Source organism: Phycodurus eques, chromosome 7, assembly GCF_024500275.1.
Source record: "Phycodurus eques isolate BA_2022a chromosome 7, UOR_Pequ_1.1, whole genome shotgun sequence".
NCBI lineage: Eukaryota > Metazoa > Chordata > Actinopteri > Syngnathiformes > Syngnathidae > Phycodurus > Phycodurus eques.
Genome location: NC_084531.1, coordinates 12,122,968 through 12,147,657, shown reverse-complemented (window position 1 = coordinate 12,147,657; position 24,690 = coordinate 12,122,968). Strand labels below are relative to the sequence as shown.

The following is a 24,690-nucleotide window of genomic DNA, read 5'->3' as shown; positions in this document are numbered from 1 at the left end:
CCTTTCACTTCTCATTAGACTCACTGCAGACTGTAATGACTCTGGTTTTATCTGTGTCTCTGTTGCTGTCTGCATATGTATATGCCTGTTTGCGTGTGCGTGCGTGCGTGTGTGTGTGCGTGCGCGTGTGTGAATACAGTGTACTGCTTTGGTTGTGAGTTCATTACATCTGATTGAAGCTGCTCTAGTCTCTGCACTATACTGCTCTGAGTCTTGTCTATGTCTTTGTCTTTCAGTGTGTGTGTGTGTGTGTGCGTGCATGAGTGTGTAAATGTGCATGGGTTTTTTTTTTTACTTGTTGGGAATATGTAGCTTTTTTGAGAAGCATGACTGCATATACTGAATATATTTAAGTTTTAAGTACCGTGTTTGTTTACGTGCGCATATATCTGTGCGTGTGTGTGTCTGTCTGTGTGTGTGTGTACTTTTGAATTAAAAAAGGGCTGCAGGGTCACGGGTTGTTTGTACGCCCATTGTAATTTGTTCGATACACACTAATTGCTCTAATTTGAATGTCTTATTTGCCTGCGTGTGTGTGTGCGTGTGCGTGCGTTTGTCCACAGTCTTTGGACGGCTTTGTGTTCGTGGTCAGCCAGGAGGGACGCTTTCTTTACATCTCAGAGACAGTTTCTATCTACCTGGGACTCTCGCAGGTAAGGCAAACTCAACAGATACACACATACAAACAATCACTCATTCTTTGAACTTCATGTATCATTCATTCATGTGAAACCTAATTTTTTTCCCATATGAAATCAGAGACATTGAAATAAGCCGTCGACAAGTGCCGCTCAAGTGCAAAAATAGGTTAAACGTAATTAACATTAATAGGTCACCTGTGGTCTAAGTCAATGATATGCATGCATTTTAGCTTGTCCAAAGACACCAGAATTTTGCAGCAAGTTCATGTTCAAACCGTCATGTCCTCAGTCCATAGTTAATCGTTGCGCACACAGGAAGTCCGTCAACCTGTTTTCGGGTTTGGTCATGTGACATTCCGCATCAGGCCCATTGCCACTGCCAATTGAAGATTAAACAAAATAGAGACTCGTGTAGTTAACCAAAACCACATAACTTTTTTGTGAACGTCTGCTAGCTAAATGGTAACTCACAATGCGAAACTCCTCAATTGTGCTAACGGAGCAAGCATTGAAATCGTGCTAGTTTTAAACCTTTAAACAACAAATATTTAAACACATACGGTGTATGACACATACAGACAGCATATAATAATACTCACTGGCATATATTGTCACAAACATATTTCTTCTCTAAGAAAAAAAGATTAGCATCAATGCTTTTCAACATAAAACCACACCAAAGCGTGCAAAGCGTGTCCATTGAATTAAAAAGCATGAAATCATGGTGCAGAACCTGTAAAAGTAAAAGCTGCTTCTAGAACGGGCTCACTGGTCTTTATTGATGATGTAACGCATGATGATGATGGTGGTGGTGGCAGAATAAATTCTGAAGTCCACAAAAACATTTTGTCTGGCAATTTCCAGGAAAAGTTAATCAGGAGAAATAATTTTACAAGATGACCAAAACACACTACCAACACAATAAATGACTTCATCAGGAGGAAAAAAGTGGAAGGTCATGGACTGTTCAAGTCAATCACCGGACCGTAACACAATAGAGCATTGATTTCACCTCCTGAAGAGGAGACTGAAGGGAGAAACCCCCAGAAACAAACAGGAACTGAAAGAGGCTGCAGTGAAGGCCTGGAAAAGCATTTCAGATGAAGTCTGGTGAAGTCAATGGGTCGCAGGCTTGATGCTCTTATTGCAAGTAAGGGTTATGCCACCAAATATAAAATGTTATTCATTTTAAGTTAATTTAATAATGTCTATTCCAATACTTTTGCTCATTTGAAAAGCAGGTGGCTTCATACAAAAGGTGCTCTGTCCAGTGTTGTAGAAAGAATATCTGTGTGTGTGTGTGTGTGTGTGTATAGCAGCTTAAAAAAGTATTTAACGCGTCACCATTTTCTCTCTAAATTATACTTCCAAAGGTGCTATTGACCTGAACATTTCACCAGATGTCGGGAACAACCCAAGAAATCCATACATACAAAGAAAAGAGAACAAATAAGATCAGAAATTAAGTTGTGTGTAATAATAATGACAGAGAGAAAAAGTATTGAACACATGAAGAAAGGGAGTTGCAAAAAAGGCATGGAAAGCCAAAACAACACCTAAAATCTATCAATAATCAAACAGAAATCCAGCCCCTTGTCAGTGCAAGTGAATATCAGCTGGTTCAGTCCTAATTGATGGCCTACGAAAAGGTCTCATTGCCAAGGTGTGAGTCAAGACACATCTCATGATGGGTGAGCGCAACGAACTGTCTCAAGACCATCGTAAACTAATTGTTGCAAAACATAACGATGGCATTGGTTACAGGCGCATATCTAACCCTTCTGTAGCACGGTTGGGGCCATAATACGTGAGTGGAAAGCCAATCATACCACCATAAATTTGCCTCGATCAGGTGCTCCTGGCAAGATTTTCTGTCAGAGGAGTGCAAAGAATTTGAGTTTTACAAGAGCCAAAGACCACCTGTGGAGGGCTTCAAAAAGACCTGAAATTAGCAGTTACTCTTGCCACAAGGAAAACAGTGGGTAATTGCACTCCGCCGCCATGGCCTGTATGCACGCTCACCATGCAAGATCCCACCGATGGAAAAAAAAGCATGTCAAAGCTCGTTTAAAGTTTGCTGAACAACATTTGGACAAGCCAGTTAAATACTGGGAGAATATAATTTGGTCTGATGAGAGCAAAATTGAGCTGTTTGGATGCCATAATGCACACCATGTTTGGAGAAGAAATGGCACTGCACATTACCCTAAAAAACACCACGCCAACAGTGAAGTTCGGAGGTGGGCACATGATGGTGTGGGGCTGCTTTTCAGCTCATGGTATTGGTAAACTTCACATGATTGAAGGAAGTATGAATGGGAAAATGTACCGAGACATTCTTGATATAAATCTCCTGACATCTACGAGGATGATGAAAATGAAACGAGGGTGGACATTTCAGCAGGATAATAATCCAAAAACATACTGCCAAGGAAACTCTCAATTGGTTTCAAAGAAAATAAATAAAGCTGCTAGAATGGCCCAGCCAATCACCTGACTTGCATCCAATCGAAAATCTCTGGAAAGAACTGAAATTTAAGGCCCATAAAAGAAGCCCACGGAACCTTCAAGATTTGAAGACTGCTTGTGTGGCAGTAGTTTCTAGTTTAGTTTAGTTTCTTTATACAGGAACCTGTCATTGCAAACAAAGGCTTGTGAACAAAGTACTAATTAAATACCAGTTGGCTTGTTCAATACGTTTTCCCTGTGTCAGTTCGCATTCTTACACACAACTTAATTTCTGATCTTATTTTTTCTCCTTTCTTTGTATGTATGGATCAGTCTGGTTGTTCCCAACATCTGGTGAGCTGCTATATATGTATATATATATATATATATATATATATATATATATATAGCATACATATATATATATACATAAATAGCAGCTCACCAGATGTTGGGAACAACCAGACTGATCCATACATATATATATATATATATATATATATATATATATATATATAGGTAGAACAAAGTGTGTGTTGTGATTGTGAGAAAAGATGGCAGTTTATGGGGTGAAAGAGACATACCATGTAAAAAAGCGCTGACGTTTAACTCGAGCCATGCTGTAAAATACATTATTTCGCTACCAGAAGCCCTTTCTTATTTTTGTTTTTTTGTTTGAGGTGCCACGCAATCAAAGTGTCAAAGTGACTGTTCTGCTTGATGCGTTTCTTTTCACAAAAAGCTCTTTTTCTCAGTTTTTTTTTCTGTTCAGAAATCCTTTTTTTGGGGGGGAGGGGGGAGTGAAATCAACTTATTCTACTACTGATTACTAAAGAACGGAAAAACAAGTAAAAAGAAAAATAATCTATCTACTCTTTCTTTTGGTAGGTGTGATCCTTACATTGTCACTGAACAAAATATTCTGTGGGTATTGAAAGACCAGTCAAAATGCTCAAAAATGGCTGGCAGTGAATGAGTTAATGAAGAAATAGAAATGTGTTGAACATTTTTGTCAAGTTTTTTTGCCTTTTGAAAATGATTGAATAGCAGCAATTATGTTTACATTAATATTATTTGTTAGAGACCCTTGACTTTCTGGTGTATTAAGCATTACAGAAACATAACAAAAAATGATATTGGTATTTACAAATACTGCTAATTTAAGGCAGCTGCGGCATGAACCTTCCATTAGGTCGTGGTCTCATAAATTTGTTAAGCACTGGACAGTATATGCAGTGTGCGCGCGTGTTTTACGCCTCCCCTCGCTCACGCCCTTCTTTCCTTTCCGGAGCGCTCTCCAGGTGCTCACCTCTGTTGATTGCCTTGTACTGTGAATGTTAAGTCCTGCCATTTTGCCCAGATGCATAAATAATAACAGTAATTACTGGCCCAGCAATCAAAGTGTCGCCCCGGCACGCTGGGCCTGTCTAGGGGAACAAATCGATAGGCATCTTAAAAGCCACATTGATTGTAGGGAGGGGGGGAAACACCAAGGGGGATGGCATGATAGATAGAGACAGTCGGGAGAGGAGGAGAGAGAGAACGGGGTGGAGGAAGGTGGAGAGGTGTGATAAGAGAGGAATGTTTCAAAGCGAGAAGGAGACAATGCGCTACGGAGAGAGAGAAAAATAAGGGGGAAATGAGCTGAGCGCGACAATAATGGATGTAAATTAGATTTTAATTGTGGAAATTGGCTGTGGTTGAAGGGCTGCGGGACGCCATGTTAAAGAAAATGATTTTCGCTCAATCTCAGTACAGTAATCACAAGCCGTGTATGGGCTGAAAGATTATTGGCTCACATTTGTCCATCATCTCATGTCCACATAATGTTGTGATCCAATTTTGCTTAGCTGTGCAAGAATATTTGCAGTGTTGTACCTGATTATATCGCAAAGGCTTTAATTTGAGGCATTTGAAATCGTTTTTTTTTTTTTGATTACTGAACTCCAACAAGGCACATTTTTATTTGATTTTCTTTCTTTTTTTTTTTTTTTGTATTTGAAATGGTTTAACCAGGAAAGTCTCATTGAGATTAAACATCTCCTTTAGAAGAGTGGGCTGGTGCAGGACAACAAGTATAGTCACATGATCACTTCTCACCTTCCGTTGGAGCAGTTTCTACAATAAAAGGAAATTACTGTATTTTTTATTTTTTTTACCACAAAAAACATCAGCCATTCCATAGTATCACAATTTACAGAACTTATTGAATACGGTGGAAACACCACTGTTGCTGATTATTCTTAAGTTAATATACATAAAGCACTTAAATGTCTAGTTTGGAAACAATCAAACTTTTCTCAAAAAAGTCTTTCGTCTGAATGTAAATAGAAATATAACCCTTCAATTCAGGCATGACGTCATCAAAATACACGATGAGTGACATATACACACCTGCTTCTGCCCAAACAACACAAATAAACACCCGCTGTCAATATAAACTACAGCGAATGCGTGGAACATTAAATATGATGTATATAAATAGATGTCCATCATTAAATAAATAAAATAATTGCCAACGGTGATCAGTGAAGTAATGCAAAGGTTATGCTTATTTAAATCAATCTGGGGAAGAGTCAGCCCAGGCCAAATAAACACTATGCAACATTTACCATTTGTATTATTTAAGTATGATTATTTACTTCCGTGTTGTCCCCATCCATCCATTTTCTGAGCCGCTTCTCCTTATACCCAATAGTGACACTCGTTTCCAACTACCCTGTTCACATGTGGAATGATCCCATTTTTTTATTCCCATCCATCCATTTTCTGAGCCGCTTCTCCTCACTCGGGTCGCGGGCGCGCTGGAGCCTATCCCAGCTGTCATCGGGCAGGAGGCGGGCTATACCCTGAACTGGTTGCCAGCCAATCGCAGGGCACATACAAACAAACAACCATTCGCACTCACAGTCACGCCTACGGGCAATTTAGAGTTTTCAATTAACGTGCATGTTTTTGGGACGTGGGAGGAAACCGGAGTGGCCGGAGAAAACCCACGCAGAACATGCAAACTCCACACAGGCCGGGGATTGAACCCTGGTCCTCAGAACTGTGAGGCTGACGCTCTAACCAGTCGGCCACCGTGCCGCCTCCGTGTTGTCACTTGTAGTTTTATTTTTAAAAATGTTGTGCCGTTTTGGCATTTGCACATGCTGAGTGTTTCATGTTAATTGATTGAGTGATTACTTTATTTGAAGATATAAACAGAAAGAGAGAGAGAGAAAAAGAAAGCGATACATTTCATCCTTTGCCACATGTTCAATAAGGATTAGATATAAGTAAAGAATTTATCTAGTCATATCCCTTGTGATATAGTTTTGACTTATGATATGAATATAATAATCTTGTTATCAAACTCAACATATAATCCCTTTATATATATACACATACTTGTAACGAAAGAAAAAAACTAAACGTCAGAAAGATGACCTTCAAGGCCCCAGCACGAACAGAATTTCAAGCGTCCTAATACAAATCTGAATCGATAACATTAAGATAAACAAAAACAAAACAAAACAAATGGTCCAACATTTTCATAACTGCTTCTGTTTATGTGTTCTGTGAATGTAAACACAGTCAGATCGGAAATGAGTGACTTAGGCGAACATAGACATGGTTCAAAAAATGTAGGCATTAAATCAGAATTGGGCACTTGGACCTGCAGTGTAAATCCATCCAAAGACACGGACAGCACAACTATGCCCTTTAAATGCAACTTAACATCAAATCACAGTGCCATCAGAGAGAGAGGAAGGATTAGAGGATAAAGGAGCAGACCTTGAAGCTCAGGCTTGACCCCCACATATATATGACACGCATGTCCACAGCAAAAATTCACGGGGGGGAGGGGGGGGGGGGGGGGGGGGGGGGAGTGGCGGTTAGAAGAAAAAGATGAGCGGAGAAACGAGAGAAATGGACAGAGCGACACCGGCGGAAGATGAGCGAGCAACTACGAGTGTGTAAACAGAGTTTAAATGTGCGGTAGGAAGAAAATTCGCCCTGGGATTGCCGAGGTAAACAAGACAGCCGGGCTTTGGTGGCGATGCTAATAAAACAGAGCTGTTCTTATCAGCTGAGCAGATGGCCTAACCCATCACATCTCCTCAAACAAGACCTAAACCATCAGCATTCTAATGAAATTATGTATGATCGCAGATTACGCCCCAAACCTTGAGCATACAATGTCACGTTTGCTCCCCCCGAAAAGATGAGCGAGTGAGGGGAGGCTTTATGATAGGAGGGAGGCTATACGTATGAGAGGCTTTATGGAAAAAAGACAGAGAGGGAAAGGTAAGGCACACACGCGCGCACTTTGTTGGCAGGTCGAGGCACACACACACACACACACACACACAGGGGAGAGAGGAAGGACAGACAAACAAACGAGTGCAAGTGTGTAACTGGTGGTTTGTTTTAGAGGGCATGTTGCCCCCCGTCCCTGATGTCTGACCCCTCTGCCCCCGGGTCCCTCCCCTGACAGGGGGGTGGATGGTTAACCGGCTTAGCCCGGGTCACACACCTTGACCAAGGGCACGGCCGACCCCCCGCGCCCCCGCCTCCGGCTCCCCAGACGCCCACTCGTATCATCGCTCCGCTCACTGGGGTCTCCCGGCCTGCAATAAGGCCACGCGGGCGGAGTGCGTGATGGGAAGCAGCGGAGGGTGAGGGGATGGATGAAATCAAGGAGATTGGAAGCGGGAAAGACAGGAATGATGGGCGGGGGGGAATAAATGGGGAAAAGAGGAGGAAGGAAGGATGCTCGGATGAGGGAGGAGAGGAGAATTGATCTGGGAATGGTAACTGTGCAGCCCCCCACCCCCCTTGCCCTCCCTCCTTCTCTCTCTCCTCTCCCATCAGTCAATGAGGACCGTGAGTGTGTTGTGGACCACTGCCCGGATGCCTCATACATATTAAAGTCCCCTTGCTATTATTTATATCATGTCTCTCCTTCCTCACTGCCCCCCTCCCCACCCCCCTCCCTCTTCTTCTTCATCCCCACAGTACATACATGCACGTACGTGTCTGCGCAGGGCACACAAACAATGACACACACAATGGCATTAGAAACAGGCTGTCTAGCCGCGCGCGCACACACTCTTGAATGATCTGGGTCTCTCCTCACGTCGCCGCCGACCCCCCACCCCCCACCCCCGCCAGTACGCACCACATGCTATACCTGTTTTTTATGTCTGAGCCTGACTCATCCTCTCAATGGCTTCTCATCTCCCCCTCTCCGTCTGATCTCTCACTTCAATCCCTCCCTCCCGCCAGTGATGGAGTGATAGTATTCGCATAGGGCTTAAGCCCCCCCCCCCCACCCCCACCCCCACCCAGATTTCCCCGTCATGGTAAAGCCAATAAGTTCCTGTTTGTCCCTCGATGTTGTCTTCAATACTTGCAGGGGGTGACGGGGTTGTCCTTCTTTCAATGGAGCAGAGGTGAATTTATTGTTGTCCTCCTTTGAAAAATAAAACAAATCAGCCCCCTTGTGGGTAAATTCCAGATTCCTCCCCCAAACCGTGTCCATCTCGAGCCTCTTGATGAAAATGTGTTTGGTCAAGTCAGTTTTGAATCAAAAAGACAAAAAAATAAACTTATCAGCGCTCTTATTGCTGCATAATGAAGGGAATTAATTCTGTGTATTATTCATCCTGTGGAAATCAACTTTTTAATACTCAACACAGGATGTGTGCATTTAAAGGAAATCCAAAATGTGTTCGCCCTCATTTGTAAGTTGGTTTCCATATCAATGAAATATAATAAGGCAATTGCCCTTTGCAGTGACGTCGCTCACTCTAAATATTGCTTAGTAACTGCAATATATTCAATAACAGTTGCTATTTTGCTACCTCACAGAGCGTTATCGTCGGGCAACGGTAGCAGACGGACGAGTCGAAAGTCCTCTTTAAATTTGCCGATTGGAAGACAAGATGCCAAAAAAAAAAAAGTTAGAAGCAATTAGTCAACTTCAATGTAGTGACATCCAATTCACAAACACTATTTCTATTTTGTTTGCTTATTTATTTACATTTACACCTTTAAAAAGATAATATGCTCACTTTGGATTGACAATTTATTCATTTAAAAATATTTTTTTTGTAGTTTATATTGGTGTAGAACTGAACTACATCTTACGGAGAGCTGTTCCTGTTATTTTGGTTACCGGTCATTATTATAATTATTATTATTATGTTTCATTTAAAGGTGACGGTCACAGGTGCGTGCAGGTCGTCTGTGTGCAATTAAATTCTCGCTTTAACGCTTCAGGAACAAAACGGACCTTTTATTCTAACATGTTAGTTCAAATTTCATCCCACCATCATTCTCTTCTCCTGTTACTATTGACATTGTGATGAAAAAGTATTTTATAGTGCAACACATTTGGGTTTTTTCTTCTGTGATTTAAAGGCTAATATTCAAACATCTTGAAAGTATTTCTGTAAAGACGCCTTGCAGATTGGGATTAAGATGGATCTGACTACAGAATGTGGCCTGAGCTGAGATTCAAACTCAGAACCTGACGACTAAGATGCAGGCCTGATAACAACAACGACACCGCTACCCTTATAGAACTTAATATATGATGATTAAAATGTCAGTGTCTCCCTGGTGTATTGTGACAGTTCGACGTGTGGCTTCTGACCTCTGTGTTTAGTATTGCTGTCAGAAGGTCTTTGAGGACCCCCCAGGGGGACGTGTCAAGTACAGTACAGTATTTGCTTTCCCTTGGCCGAGGACCAGTAGAGCTCCCTACAAATTATACTGTATATCACAACAAAATAAACAAACATCTCGCCATGCCATTCACTATCAATTTTACTAATTTAGTTTTGATAAGGCGGCACGGTGGACGACTGGTTAGAGCGTCAGCCTTACAGTTCTGAGGACCCGGGTTCAATCCCCGGCCCCGCCTGTGTGGAGTTTGCATGTTCTCCCCGTGCCTGCGTGGGTTTTTTCCGGGCACTCCGGTTTCCTCCCACATCCCAAAAACATGCATGGTAGGTTAATTGACAACTCTAAATTGCCCGTAGGTGTGAATGTGTGAATGGTTGTTTGTTTGTATGTGCCCTGCGATTGGCTGGCAACCAGTTCAGGGTGTACCCCGCCTCCTGCCCGATGACAGCCGGGATAGGCTCCAGCACGCCCGCGACCCGAGTGAGGAGAAGCGGCTCAGAAAATGGATGGATGGATGGATGGTTTTGATAAGCTCAAGTTTATGAAGGAGCACTTTGCCAAAATGCTCTCTGAACCTTTGTGGCCACCTCTCTTGAAATCGGCAAAGCAATGATGAGACAAAAACTGTCGTTTGACAGATGTCGTGGCCACATCAAACCAGGCGAAAACTAAGCCACCACTGGCAAATTTAAAAAGTACACAAGTAAGTTTCTATAGTAGGTCCCCTATAACATCAGACAATAAACATTTTTCTGTTGGCTGGTAGAATATTTGTCATTTTGTTCATGAACCGAAATATTCGAAAACCAAATCAACTTTTCCCGTTAATATCAATACACTTTTCAATTTCTTGGAAGGCATACTCAGGGCTAATTTTGAGGACAAAACAAAAAGATACATATCTGTGTGTGAAACATGCTACACGGAGCAAACACGGCGTATGAGAAAACGCACACGTGAGCGTTCCGTGTGGACGCCCTGACTGTTTGTGAACCGAGGCAACATTTCGTCAAAGAAAAATATATATAATTTTTTTTTGTAAACCAAATTATTCATGAACCTAGGTTTCACTGTACTGTAAATGTCACTCAGAGAGGGAGGTAAATGACACAAGGATTTTGGATAACCCACCTACGCTCACTGTGAATTTCCACCACCGTTAGTGGAGTCAAGTTGAACTATATAGCCCTTATTTACAAAAGAGTCTCAAAGGGCTTGACAGGCCGAACATTCACTGAGATCAATGACATCCCCTGGTCTAAATCCCCTATCCTGGCAAGGAAGCACTTCAGAAAACCCATTTGGGAAAAAGGTAGAAATCTTGAGAATGGATTACAGATGGAGGGATCCCGCTTTCAGAATGGATACTGAGTGGACAACATTAATCACAGGGCATGATGCTGTATAATGTGAGTTTAAACAGCATGAGAGTCCATTTGATGAAATGGGGACTCCGCAGGTCCTCCACCGAACAGTCGACGGCAACGGCAACAGCAACAGCGTCGCTTTGCTCATCGCAACGTAGCAGGGAGGGTGGGGAAGAGGAGAAGGGAAGCGGCAGTTAGTCAGGCCAAAATCCAGATGTCAGGAGGTAAGGCAGGGCAAGAGACGAGTTGCAGACTAGGTGTGGTTTCAACAAGTGAAGTCTAGATTGAAACATTTCGACAGAGGTAGCTGCTCCAATTTCCACGGCATTCCAGGTCACTGGAGCCCAAGAACCCGCTGACTTCTTTTTTGCTGTCGGAGTCACCAAAAGACGAGCATTCTGCGAGCGTAAGGCTCGGCATGGAACACGAGGTTCCACTAAGTCGGCAAGATAAGAAGGCGTTAAGCCATGTCATATTTTATAAGTAACACAACTTTCAAATCTCAGGGTAATATCATCACATTTCTAGTCCTAGTCATGAGTCTTGCCAGTTCAATTTTGAGGATATTAAAGCAGAGGATTGGGAGAAAAAATGAGCATCCACCAGTATGTGGGAAATTCCCAACACTCATCCCATCACTGCTTGTATCCCAGCGCCGTGGCTGCTTTTCCCTGCTTCGCTCCCTGGTTGTCCTTGAGGGCCTGCTGAAGCTCCCATAAAGCCCGCAGTAAATGGCTCTAATCTGGTAATAAATGGCTGTGTCCTACAGACAAGGGTGTGAGGCTGCTGCAGCCACGGCGTTATCAGATGAAATGCTATTGGCACGCACAATCACACACAAACACGCACACTTTCACAAATGTAATGGAAACGGCGTGTACATGTCACACACACGCATTCATTTACCCACATAGCATCAGCCCAAGTCGCACCTGCTCCGATTGTGCTGCTTTTATGGATGCCATGCAAGAGCGGCGCCATTATTGCCTTTAAATGATTGGAGATTTGACTATGATGTATTGTGATGATGGGATCACGCCAGGTGCTTGGAGCTCTTTATGCCTGCCAGGATGGACTGCCGGTAGCGACTAAATGAAGGAGCAGGGTGGAACGCAGGAGAGGAGGAAGAAGAATAGTGATGCGACCTCCGGAGATACTTAGAGTTCACCTGTTTTTAATCAGCACATACAATTGATTTTTATCTCGCCGGGTTATTTGAGTAATACTGTCGTCACTTGCTCCTCTGAGACAGGAACCTGTGTGTGTGGGGGGGGGGGGGGATGTCTTACAAGTGACACACTCCTTGGTGAATTGTAACCCAAAGCAAGATTTTCATTTTCCTGTCATAACACATATTGATTTTTCTTGGTGGGTGTGTGTTCAGTGTGTTTTTTTGTATTTTTTTTTTTTTTTGGTGAACAAGACCGTGTGTCCGCCCTCAGGTGGAGCTCACGGGCAGCAGCGTGTTCGACTACATCCACCCGGCCGACCACGTGGAGATGGCCGAGCGGCTGGGGATCAGGCCCCACCTGCGGGCCGAGGCCGGCTGCCAAGTCGGCCCCGAGAGCGCGCCCTCCAGTTCGGCCTCCGCCTCCTCCCTGGCCGGCACGCCCGAGCCCAGCGGTACGTTTCGCGCCGTCGGTAATGACTGCAAGCGCACGAGATGAACAGCCGTGATTAATCTCCCGCTCTGTAATCTTCAGCAGCGCCATCCAGTCCTCACTCTCCCGCTGATGAACCCCCCGACCGCGGCTTCTTCATTCGCATGAAGTCCACGCTCACTAAAAGAGGTCTGCACGTCAAATCCTCCGGATACAAGGTCAGTCGTTATTTCCGACAAACAGTACACCCCACTGGAAACTTCATTAGGTACACCATGACATCCAATCAAGCTACATTTCTGCTATTACTGCTCTAAGATAATAGTGCACAGTTGAGGTCTTCATGTAAAAATGTCGTCACTGTCGGGCAGAGTCCAAGCATCCCCAAAACCACTATTTTTCAGGAAATCGAGAAAATTACATCTTGGTTGATTTACCAAACACTGCAATATTTAAGTCCCTGTAAGGTGAAACTAAAGTCTTTTAAAATTGACACACCACAGAAAAGTGCCAAACCCTGCCAAATTTAAATGATTCAAAACAAATTGCCAGGACTATAAATGAGGCTTCAAAACTGTAAAAAAAAAAAAAAAAAAAAAAAAAAATTGAAAATCAATCCATTGTGTCTGCTTTCGAATGCTGTGGGTGTGTCCGCTGAATGCGGAACACTTTGTCTAGCATCTTTCTTATGCTTAGGTATATTATTTGAGCAACAGAAATATATCCGCATAAAGCCTTTAGTGGCTGGAATATATCCCACCGGGTCATCGCTGTGCTTTTTCACACCGCGACAAAGAAGCACTCTAAAGCAACCACGCCAGCCCAAAGCTGCGGTCCACACACTGGCTGTCAAGATGGATGTTACCAGTACACGTCTATACAATGTGACCCAATGTTTGCAGTTTTCTTGGACCTATGTATTATACGCACCCTCAATTTTCAATACGATTAGTACGGGGGGAAAAGCATATTATCGTCGAGAAATGACGGTAATAAGATTCTTAATAAGCACACATAAGCTATTTAGATGAGATTTGACAGATAAAACTGACCAAAGACCACTTTAGGGATTGACCCTGCGTGGATGAAAAGCTGGGTGAGAGAATCTCCCTTTGGCCTGCCTCTTGGTGAAGCATGTGGAACCCATCCATCCATTTCCAATAGCCACGACGCTGGAGCCGATCCCAGTGGCCTTTGTGCGAGAGGTGGGGTTCACTCTGCCAGAGGCGGTAAAACAATTAACTCTGTACTTAGGAATTGATACGACTCCTTTACCAAAGTCAAAATAAAAAAAGTAGGCATTCTGAAATCTACTTAAGTACAAAAGTAACATGTTAAAATATATTTTTCACTGTCAAGTATATACAAATACCCATTTTGATAACTTGGCAAAACGGGGGGAAAAAAACATATTACTCAACACTTATATCAACTTTCATAATGTCAATATTGAGTAGCTAGCTGCGTTTTTAGGCTGGCACAAGACAAACGGCATTTGCCACAAATAATTCTTGGAGCCTCCATTCCGCTGCAGTCACTGTTCTTCTTCTTCCACCTTAAGTCCTCAAGAGCTCAGTCAGTCAAAATCGCAACCGTGGTTGACTTAACCTCGCTCGAGTTAAATCTTTTTTTACGTTGTGTCGTCATCCGTTGGAAGCAGGTTGAAAAAGGTAATGGGCCTATTTTGACAAAGGAGTAGAAAATACAGACGCCTGTTTTCAAATGTAGAGTGCAAGAGTGGACCCCCGCTATTCAGCCCGATCGCAAATAGCAAATATTTGCAGATAATTGACGCACATTATAATTACATTGAAAAAGAAAAAGAAAGGTTGGGGGATTTTTTTTTAACCCCCCAAATTCTTCAATAAGCAGGGATATACCGCCAATAAGTGTTTTCGGGGTTGGTTTCCCCCCAACAAAGAATAAACAAAACAAAAAAAAGAAACAAATTTGAAACAAAAAATATTTTGAAAAAGTCTGCAAATAGGTAAATGTGTGGATGCCGAACTGCGATTAAGCAGGAGTCCAACTGCACTCAAATAAAATAGATACCTAAAAAAAATCCAATTAAGTACTGTGTTGGGAACTGATGAAGTACAAATACTTTGTTACTTTGTTATGTAGACAACCATTGACACTTCAAATTCATACCTAAGGACAATTACGATTCTTAAGTCAACCTAGCATGCCCGTTTTTAGAATGTGGGAGGAAGCTGGAGTACCCGGAGAAAGCCACGCAATACAGTGAGAATATGCAAAGTCAAAACTGAGCATTATTAGCTTTTTTTTTTACACAGGTGAACCTGATTCCGTGTCCTCGGCGTCCTTGTTTTTTTTTTTTTTTTTTTTTTTTGCATGAAGGAATAACAAGCAGAGTCTTGTCACTTTGTTTTGCTCTGCTCGTGTTTCACAGCGGTGTCAAGATGGTCGTTTTCACCGTGTTTTATTGCTTTGACCTTATTTCACACTGAATAGCTGCGCGCTGCCTTTTATTGCACCGCAAAGCCGGAGCTGCTATTCTTCATCTTAAATGGGATTCTATTCATTAGTTTGTATCCAATCATATTTGCATGTGTTAATTGTCTGCCTCTTCTTGTCTTTTTTTTTTTTTTTTTTCTCTTCCCCTTAATCCCCAGGTGATCCACGTGACCGGGAGAATCCGCTACCGGATCACGATCGTTCCGGGCTCCGCGCGTACCGTGCCCCGGCCCCTGGGGATGGTGGCGCTGGCTCACACGCTGCCCCCCTCCACGCTCAATGAGGTCCGCATGGAGAGCCACATGTTTGTCTTCCGGGTCAACATGGACCTGCAGGTCACATACTGCGAGAACAGGTGAAGCCTCACTAGGTTTTTTCAACTTTAATTGTCCCCTTGGCCAGTGGTACGAGTACCATTAGTGGTATGCGGTCTACCTCTAGTAGTATGCAAGAGAATCACTGAATTAAATGTTCAAACCGTGCATTGTGTTACAGTGTCTTAAATATTTTGTAATCCAGTACAGCACATTTGTTAAGTGCAGTTCAGTTGTATTTAACTTTTAGGTTCAAAGCATTTGCATTCATGAGTGGGGATTTTCTGGGTACTCCAAAAACACACGTTAGGTTCATTGAAGACTCCAGATTGTCCGTAGGTGTGAATGCTTGTTTGTCTCCATGTGCCCTGCCATCGGCCGGCAACCATTCCAGGGTGTACCCCGCCTCTAGCTCAACGTCAGCTCACCCACGGCCCGAGTGAGGATAAGCGCTATAAGAATGTGCGGACGGCATGAATGACTCGTATATATCTGCAGGATTTCCGACTATATGGACCTGACGCCAGCAGAGGTGGTGGGACGTACCTGTTACCACTTCGTTTATGTGGAGGATCTGGAGAACCTGCGGCAGAGCCATGAAGACTGTGAGTGTCCTTACGCACACATACGCACCCAATACCCCCACACACACATGTCCAAGGAGAGCCTGTTGAATCCTTTCTGTTCTGGTGTCATTGGCGCCCTCTGCTGCCATCTCCATGAACTGTCATTCCTAATCTCCACTAAGAAGGTCATGTTGCTTTGGATTTGTTCGTCTGTGTGCAAGGGCGGCCTCACAGGTTCTGAGACTCTGGCTTTGAATCTCAGCTTCCTGTGTGGAGTTTGCATGTTCCCCTTGTGCTTGTGTGGGTTTTCTCTGGCTACTTCTTCCCATATCTCCCAAACCTGCATGTTAGACTCAAAACGTTCTGAGGTGTGACGTGAATGCGGGTGTAAATAATTATTTATCTATACATGCACTGGGATTGGCTCCAGCTCACCTGTCAACCTAATGAGGACTACAGAAATTGATGGTTATTCTTGTGCACCAACAGTTTTTTTTTTTTTTTAAACACAAAGTTAAATGAAATGATGCTATTAGGAGAATAAAGAAGGAATATTAAAACAATTTTTAAAAAATATATAATATATATATGTATTTTTAAAAAATTGATATTATGGAGCCGACACGGTGGTGGACTGGTTAGCACATCTGCCTCACAGTTCTGGGGACCGGGATTCAATCCCCGGTCCCGCCTGTGTGGAGTTTGCATGTTCTCCCCGTGCCTGTGTGGGTTTTCTCCGGGCACTCCGGTTTCCTCTCACATCCCAAAAACATGCGTGGTAGGTTGATTGAAGATTCTGTGTGCGAATGGTTGTTTGTTTCTATGTGCCCTGCGATTGGCTGGCGACCCGTTCAGGGTGTACCCCGCCTCCCGCCCGAAGATAGCTGGGATAGGCTCCAGCATCCCGCGACCCGCGTGAGGAGAAGCGGTAATGAAGATGGATGGATGGAAATATTACGGAAAAAGTTAACAAAAATATAGAATAAAGTATGGAATCTATCCATTTATCCATTTTCCGAGCCGCTTCTCCTCACTAGGGTCGCGGGCGAGCTGGAGCCTATCCCAGCTGTCATCGGGCAGGAGGCGGGGTACACCCTGGACTGGTTGCCAGCCAATCGCAGGGCACATACAAACAAACAACCATTTGCACTCACAGTCACACCTACGGGCAATTTAGAGTCTCCAATTTATGCATGTTTTTTGGGATGTGGGAGGAAACCGGAGTGCCCGGAGAAAACCCACGCAGGCACGGGGAGAACATACAAACTCCACACAGGCGGGGCCGGGGATTGAACCCGGGTCCTCAGAACTGTGAGGCTGACGCTCTAACCAGTCGCCCACCGTGCCGCTAGTATGTAAACTATTACAAGAAAAAGTCCTAATTTTACTCCAATGGATTTTTAAATTATGGTCGTAAACATTTTAAGACTATATAGTTACAGTATAATTAGTATGACAAACGATGAAGTCAATCAATCAAAAATATTTTGAACAAATATTGAATGTTATTACCTGATTAATAGCTGGCAGGTCTTGGAAGACATACAGACGCTGCTGGTCAGAGAGCCTTGTGTTTAGGTCCGTGTTGGAATTTTTTTGATATTCGCACGTTAAGAAGAAAACATTATTCTTTATTTAATTTTTGGGGGGGGGGGGGGGGGGGGGGGGGTTAAAGTCACATTTGTAATCTCCTAATCTCCTGTGGGAAAATGTGTTATGGTCTGATGAAACCAAGGTTGATTCCCAAACAATAAATCATTTAAATTTGAACATCCAATGTGCAGTCGCATACTGTATATCTCTGCCAAAGCGCATCACATGAGGCTACAATTTGTTGTAGATGAGTAGAGTATTCAAATTTGGATGGGACTTTTATTTAGCTATTGGGTTCATGTACTGAAACCCCACCGACTGGACATGTACCAAATGTTTAAGCCTCTTCTTCCCCGTCTCCTCTACCCAGTGCTGAGGAAAGGCCAGGTGGTGACGGGCTACTACCGCTGGCTCCAGAAGAGAGGCGGCTACCTGTGGATTCAGTCCACCGCCACCGTGTCCATCAATCACAAAGCTCCTCACGAGCGCAACGTCATCTGGGTCAACTGCGTCCTCAGGTCAGTTTCGAGAAAAAAGGCAGCGAAGCCCTGCATGCGAGCACCATGCTGTGTTCACACGAGCTTTGAAGACAGAAATGATGGAATGAGGTTTGACTCGCTCCAACAGCTGATGAGGATACCTGCGAAATGTTTGTGACATGAAAGAAAACGTATCATTGGGGCCCATTATACTTGATGAGTTAAGTGCAGATAGATATTAAATCCTGAAAAATGTGAAAATACACTGCGTTAATACTTGCACAGTGTAATGACAATACAAAAGATGCCTTTATGAGATTTTATTCCTAAAAAAAAAATATTTAATATTACTGTAAGCCACTGTGAAATTATGCACAATTTGAACATTAACACTGCGCTTAAATATAGTGAAGAAATAAGTTTACTTTGTTAAATAATGACTCATTTAAAATGTATAGTACTTAAAGCAAAAGTTGAAAATAAAAGCAGTTCTTAAAGATTAAATGCAAATGCAATTTATTGCTCTTAAAAGTTAAATATAACTCAACTGCACTTAAAAATGTACTGTTAATGAAAAGTAAAACATCCCTTGTACCGGATTAAAAATATATATATATACAGGATGTATGCATAGCGTTAAGCTTAATTCTTACGTGTGATTGTACTGCCTATTTTATTTGTGTGGTACTCATACTACACTTGGAGAATCACTGCTCTGCACTACTGCAAACTACTATTACAATGATAAAAATATATTAATACCTCGCTGACAGTATTTTGTTTTTGTAAATCCAGATTTTTTGTTACAGATCTTGTATTAAATCTCATTTGGTAGTGGAGTTTTACCTTTTGTGTGTGGTGAGTATTAAATTATTAATTTAGAATAACTAACACAGCTGTAAAGGATAATCTAGTCTTTTCATTTTCTTTACAGTACCTTTTTTTTAACATTTTCTCTTATTTCTTAACATATTGAACAAATTTTATTTCTTATGATGAAACCTTTTTATAATTATATTTTTTTTTTATTTAATGTGTTTTAAACTGTTATTTATTTTTGTCTTTATATATTATTTATATTCTCATATTTGTATATATTTTTAATTCATTTGAATTGTTTATGTATCCTATGTGAACCTACACACTTATGGTGTTTTTTTTTTTAAATCAAATTTTTTGTTTCATATTATTATGAGACGTTTCTGTGTAAAATGTCTCACGAGTTATACTGGAATTCGTAAAAATTCATTTCTTTTTTACATTAAATTATTCTTATTTTATTTTGTTTTCTACACTTTTTTACATCAAGTATTTTACACTTTTTGCCCTTTTTAATCTATATTTAATTTTTTTATATATTTACTTCATTCTTTAAATGTGTTTATATTGTCTGTATATAACATACAGTATTTGTCATGCATATTGAATTATTTCTTTAAATGTTTTTTTTTTTTTAACTTTTAATTAATTCTATTTAATTGTATGTTTTTATATAGTGCTATTTTATGTATATTATGTGAACCTACGCCCTTACCTATTTTTTTAAATTTATTGAATCTATTTTTTTCGCATGATGAACCAGGTGACATATTGACTGAGATATATTTATGTAATGTGTTTCACATGAATGGATGGAAACATCTTTTCATTTTCTTTTTTCTCAATACACAGGTTTTGTTTTCATTTTTAGATATTTTATTGTTTTAAATTCTTATGATCAAAACTTTAATTTATTTGAGCAGTTTTATTATTTAAGTATACATTTTTAGTCATTTTGCTTGACGTTTTTTGTTTTCTAGAACATTTTATGTTGCTTACGTATTGTGATTTCAACATTTTTAATCAGTATTTTTTGCCATGTTTATGTCAGGGTTCTCTCATAGGTTATACGAAGTAAAAATATATAGACAATCACTTTTGCTATTAGGCAGTCGTTTTTCAATCAATTGCACAATGTTTAATGTCAGACTTAAAAATAAGCCACACACGCAGATGACACGAATGTTACAATGTGACACAGACCACTGCACAAGCTCAATAATAGATGCTTCCACTATTTATTTCCCTGTTCTACACACATTCATCAGTAAACACACGCACACACACGTTAAGTGCATAATAACGTGTTGAGGCGGCCGAGCAGTCAGACAAAAACAAGAGTAGGCTGAATGTCGATGCTAATTGGGCTGAGGCCATATAATTACAACCATCGGATGTCAGAATTTTGGGGCTTGAATAGTGTTTTAGTTAATTAGTGCTGTAATTACAAGAGCTCATTAACTTCTCCAACAGACTCCTCCAGTTCGGAGAGGAGCGTGGCGGTGTACAGGCGGGCTCTGTGTGTGTGTGTGTGTGTGTGTTTATGTTTGTCGAGGGCGATGCCTGCCTGTCTCTGTGTTTGCGCGTGTCCCTGTTTGTGTAGGTGTGCTGGGGGCCAGCGTGTCATGTTGAGGTGACGGAGGCAGCCTAATTATTAGAGTTTGCCACGAGGGTGATTTTTTTCCCTTAAATCCGCTTTGAAAGTGCTTCAAAGATCATTTATGTACGCCTCTCCTCTCCGCCTCTTTTTTATGGCTATTTTGTTTTTTATTCCTTTTTCTTTTCCTCGTCCCATCCAGTCGAACGGAGCTGCCCGACACGCCTCTGGATCTGCTGCAGCTGCCGGAGAGCGTCAGAGCCGAGCGACTTCGAGTGAGCTCCCCTCCCGCAAACAGCTCCCCGCAGGACCGAGGTAGGACGCTGCTACATCCCATAATACCCTGCGAGCAGGCCCCCCGCCAAGGCTGAATTTTAACACAGGTCCAGAGCCAAGACCTAGAGGCTTTTTGGATTTGTTGCTTTTACTTCAGACGTGAATTTTTTTGGACTGTTTAAAAAGCAAATCTACTTTCTAGAACTTCATAAGGTTACCTGCTAATACTTTTGAGCATATTAAGTAACGTGACAGCTGCTTATTACCCCAACGTCACCACGAATTAGCTCTAATAAAGTTTCACCCTTTTTGACCATTCAAGGCCACCGTACTTCTCTCGTGTGGTCATCTGAGAATGAAACTAAAATGAAACAAATCCAGCTGTGCATCCGAACCGGCTGAAGTCATTTTAGTGGCCCAATAAGACCAGCAGGGGCGAGAATCAAACCTTCCGTACCCTGCTAGTTTTTGTCAGGGGGAAGTCGAGCTACCACGGTAGCTAGGGAGGTTCCTGCTCAGGTTCCTGCGGTGGGAAAGCCCCTCTTGACTCAAAATGTAGCCACTTGCAGATACGATGCTCGTACACTGGCCATGTGTCACACGGTGCTTAAATCACTGAGCAAAAAGTGTTCCTTGACAAGCAAGCACCCTGAATAGTCGCACACATACTCTACTTATCGCCATCGTAATAAACTCGACAATAATTCAAAGAAATCGCAGTCTTCCGCAGGGATGACATGATGCTGGTAAAACGTTAACGCAACGTTAAACTCACTGATTTGCGCAATGTTCATCTTGGCTTTTCCACCGCATTGTGTGTGTCTTGCTTGGAAGACGTCACCGGTGTTCGCCTTTCTGCTCAGTCTTTTGGACTTTTGTCTTCTTTTCTCACATTTGTCTTCTCTGATGTCGTCGCCATCGTCTCCTCCTTCTTTCGTGTTTAACGGCAGCTTACAAACTACCGCGTAGTCGCCATTTATTTTGCGCTCCTTGAATCAAACACATACTCTCCGCTACCGCCGCTTTCGCTCGCTTTGATGATGTAATCTCGTTGCACTAGTCCGTCTGCTTCGCAATTTAACTCTTTTCTGCCATTGACAGACAGCTACTGGAAATACCAATATTGTCAAACCGAGAGGGCTGGCAGTGAATGAGTTAAATAAGCGGATCCCCAAGGCAGAAAACAAGCCTTGAACATTTTTTTTACTCGAAACATTTGAGTACTCGTTGCAGCCCTACTCTCAATTAAAGGAAAAGATGAAAAGTTAAAGTATCAAATGTTCCGTGACACCACCCTCCTTCCTCCTTAGGCTCGCAGCCAACAAAAAGCTCAGCGGGGAAGAATGACCCTGACACGAAAGCCCGAGAAAAATTCGCCACGGTCGCCGTCCAGCCCGAGAACAGGAGGAAGCGCCCGCTGAGGTCCGAGCCCGAGGGCGCCCCCACTGAGAGCCGCCGCCGTCTGGAGGAGCTGCGGCACGCCGAGGAGAGCGTGTCGGCCTCCTCGGACCTGGCCAGCGAAAGCGAGGGCGAGGAGGAGGAAGAGGAGGAGGAGGAGGAGGAGGAGGAGGAGCCCGAGTGGGAGCAGGGGGGTGACGGTGAAAAATTGAAACAAGAAGACGGCGGAGGGAAGCCGAGCAGGGGGCCGCACGCCCCGACGAGAGGTGAGAGGGGAGGCCGGGTGCACAACGGGCGGGCGGTGATCCAGCAGCTGAAGAGTGTGGTGACCCCGTCCCCCTGCATTAAGACTGAACACGAGGCCCTGGCCACCGGGGGGCGCTGGGGATCGCATAGCAGCCAGCCCCAACCCTCTCACGCGCACACCCCCTCCAGCAGCCTCAACGGCAACAGTCCCAACACCCCCATACTCGACCCCTCCTCCAGCAGCGAAGCCCACCCAAAGGCCCTCTTCACCCCTCCTTCCCCTGCCCTGTCCCCCGTCATGCCCGTGTCCTCCCCCCTTCCCCGGGAGGAGAGGGCCCTGCCGGGGACGGTCAGCCGGGGCGGCGCACCGGGCGGGGGCCCCGACTTGGAGCTCCTCCAGAGACTGGCCGCAGGGGGCGCGGCGGGGCGGGTCCTCTTCCATCCCCTCGCCCTGGGCCCCCAGGGACCCCAGAGCCTGTACGCCCCCAGCACCATCCGCTACGCTCCCCCCGAGCTTCCCCACTCCCACCATCACGCCGTCGCACACGGGGACGGCCTGCAGCTGCGCTCGGACCACCACAAGGGCCCCCCGCCGGCGTTCTTCCCCCACCTGCAGCGCCTGGCCGGCCTGCCGCCCTTCAGCGGCTTCTCCCCGTCGGACAGCCCCTTCTCCTCCGGCCTACCCTTCTGTATGAACGGACTGCGCGGGGCCGCCGGCTCTGAGGAGGACTGAGATCATGAAGAAGACGTTGAAAAGCGCACAAGCGTCAGGACGTTAATCCTCGGAGGACGTCGCTAATTGGACGATGTTAAAAGTGTGACAGGACGTTTATTTCGGCGCCGCACAAGTTGACAGCGACTCGACCACTTTTGATGGGAGCTCCCACGAGACTTTTATGACAAAATAATGAACTGCGCGTGTCTATCGCCAGACCACTTCTGTGTTTCTTCCACCCAGAGAAGCCATATTGTATATAGTGACAACAACCATGATGACCCTCAGCTCACATAGCACCCCCACCTCGCCCGCAACTTTCACCCCAATTAACACAATTAACCCTCTCCCCGGTAGGGGAAAAAAAAAAAAAAAGAGAGATGGACACTTGTAGGAGTGGATTTTTATTATTGCAGTATATATAAATCATCTTTTTGGGGGACTTTGATTCTAGGGGTTACTTCATAATACATTTTTGTATTGAAATTCAAAATCATTACAAAAAGAGTCATATTAATTAAAAGCACACTGTTGGGGACACAAATATAATTAATAATAATAATACGCCCAGAGAGAAGAAGAAAATGGAATTTAAACAAAATGCTTTTTTTCTCGTGAAATTAACTTTATTAAGGATTAATAATAGTACTGTCAATGCAACGTCATCCTGTATGTGTATGAAAGCCATATTTTTGTTTAATTGTGTTGTTTCTACGTAAAGGCAATGAAAGGATGAAGATTTTACTGGTTGCACAATATCATCAGAATATCTTTTTATCATTTCAAAAGGTAGGAAAAGTTTTTGGTTTTTTTTTAGCACTTAACTGACAATTCTAACTCGAAGCACTTCACACAGCTTAATGTCGTCCTGTTAAAACAGAAAACAACGCAAGCGCAGTCGCCATATCGTAGCCGCCGTGCCGCGCAGCAGCCGAGGGAATAAATAGTCATTGATGAAGTAACGGAGCATAAAAACGGGTCATAAAATGACAGCCATTAAAGTCACAGTTGGGTCAGGAGACACTTTCAGTATCAGTTGACTGGGGAATAAAGCCCCATCAGTCACTTTTACATGTGGTGGGATTTCACTGAAGAATAAAAATGGGGGGGGGGGGGGGGGGGAAAGGGACATTTCAAGTCATTTTCACTGATGTTTTTATGAAAAAAAAAAAGGTACTCAGAACAGGTATTAAACTGTGAAAAACGTGGTGGGATTTAAAGCGCTCTTTAAAATCGTCGCCTAGTATAAATACTAGAATAAAACTGAAGCCTATTTGTATTCTTTAGCACTTTCCACTGACATTCATTTTATCTGCTGTGTCAGAAAAATGTCACCCATGTATATGTTTTTATTTTGTTTTTCTTCCCCAAATCTCGATTGTGGTGTCTGTAAAATATACAAATTCCGAACACATCAACAATGTCTGCACTTGTCACATGAGCGAGCACACATATTCTGGAATAGTGTGTGTGTGTG

General features: G+C 43.2%; 1 protein-coding gene across 2 annotated transcripts in view; it reads left to right on the top strand.

Annotated features, from left to right (window-relative positions):
- Positions 1–24,333, top strand: part of npas1 (neuronal PAS domain protein 1) — a 69,610-nt gene extending 45,277 nt beyond the window's left edge. For both annotated transcript variants that reach the window (XM_061682444.1, XM_061682442.1), the window contains 8 exons: positions 564–653; positions 12,574–12,754; positions 12,835–12,950; positions 15,369–15,565; positions 16,023–16,129; positions 18,054–18,201; positions 20,781–20,893; positions 22,165–24,333. In XM_061682444.1, the coding sequence (XP_061538428.1) occupies positions 564–653; positions 12,574–12,754; positions 12,835–12,950; positions 15,369–15,565; positions 16,023–16,129; positions 18,054–18,201; positions 20,781–20,893; positions 22,165–23,231 (2,019 nt within the window). In that variant the 3' untranslated portion in view covers positions 23,232–24,333. The remainder of the gene's footprint in view (positions 1–563; positions 654–12,573; positions 12,755–12,834; positions 12,951–15,368; positions 15,566–16,022; positions 16,130–18,053; positions 18,202–20,780; positions 20,894–22,164) is intronic.
- The last annotated feature ends 357 nt before the right edge of the window (positions 24,334–24,690 follow it).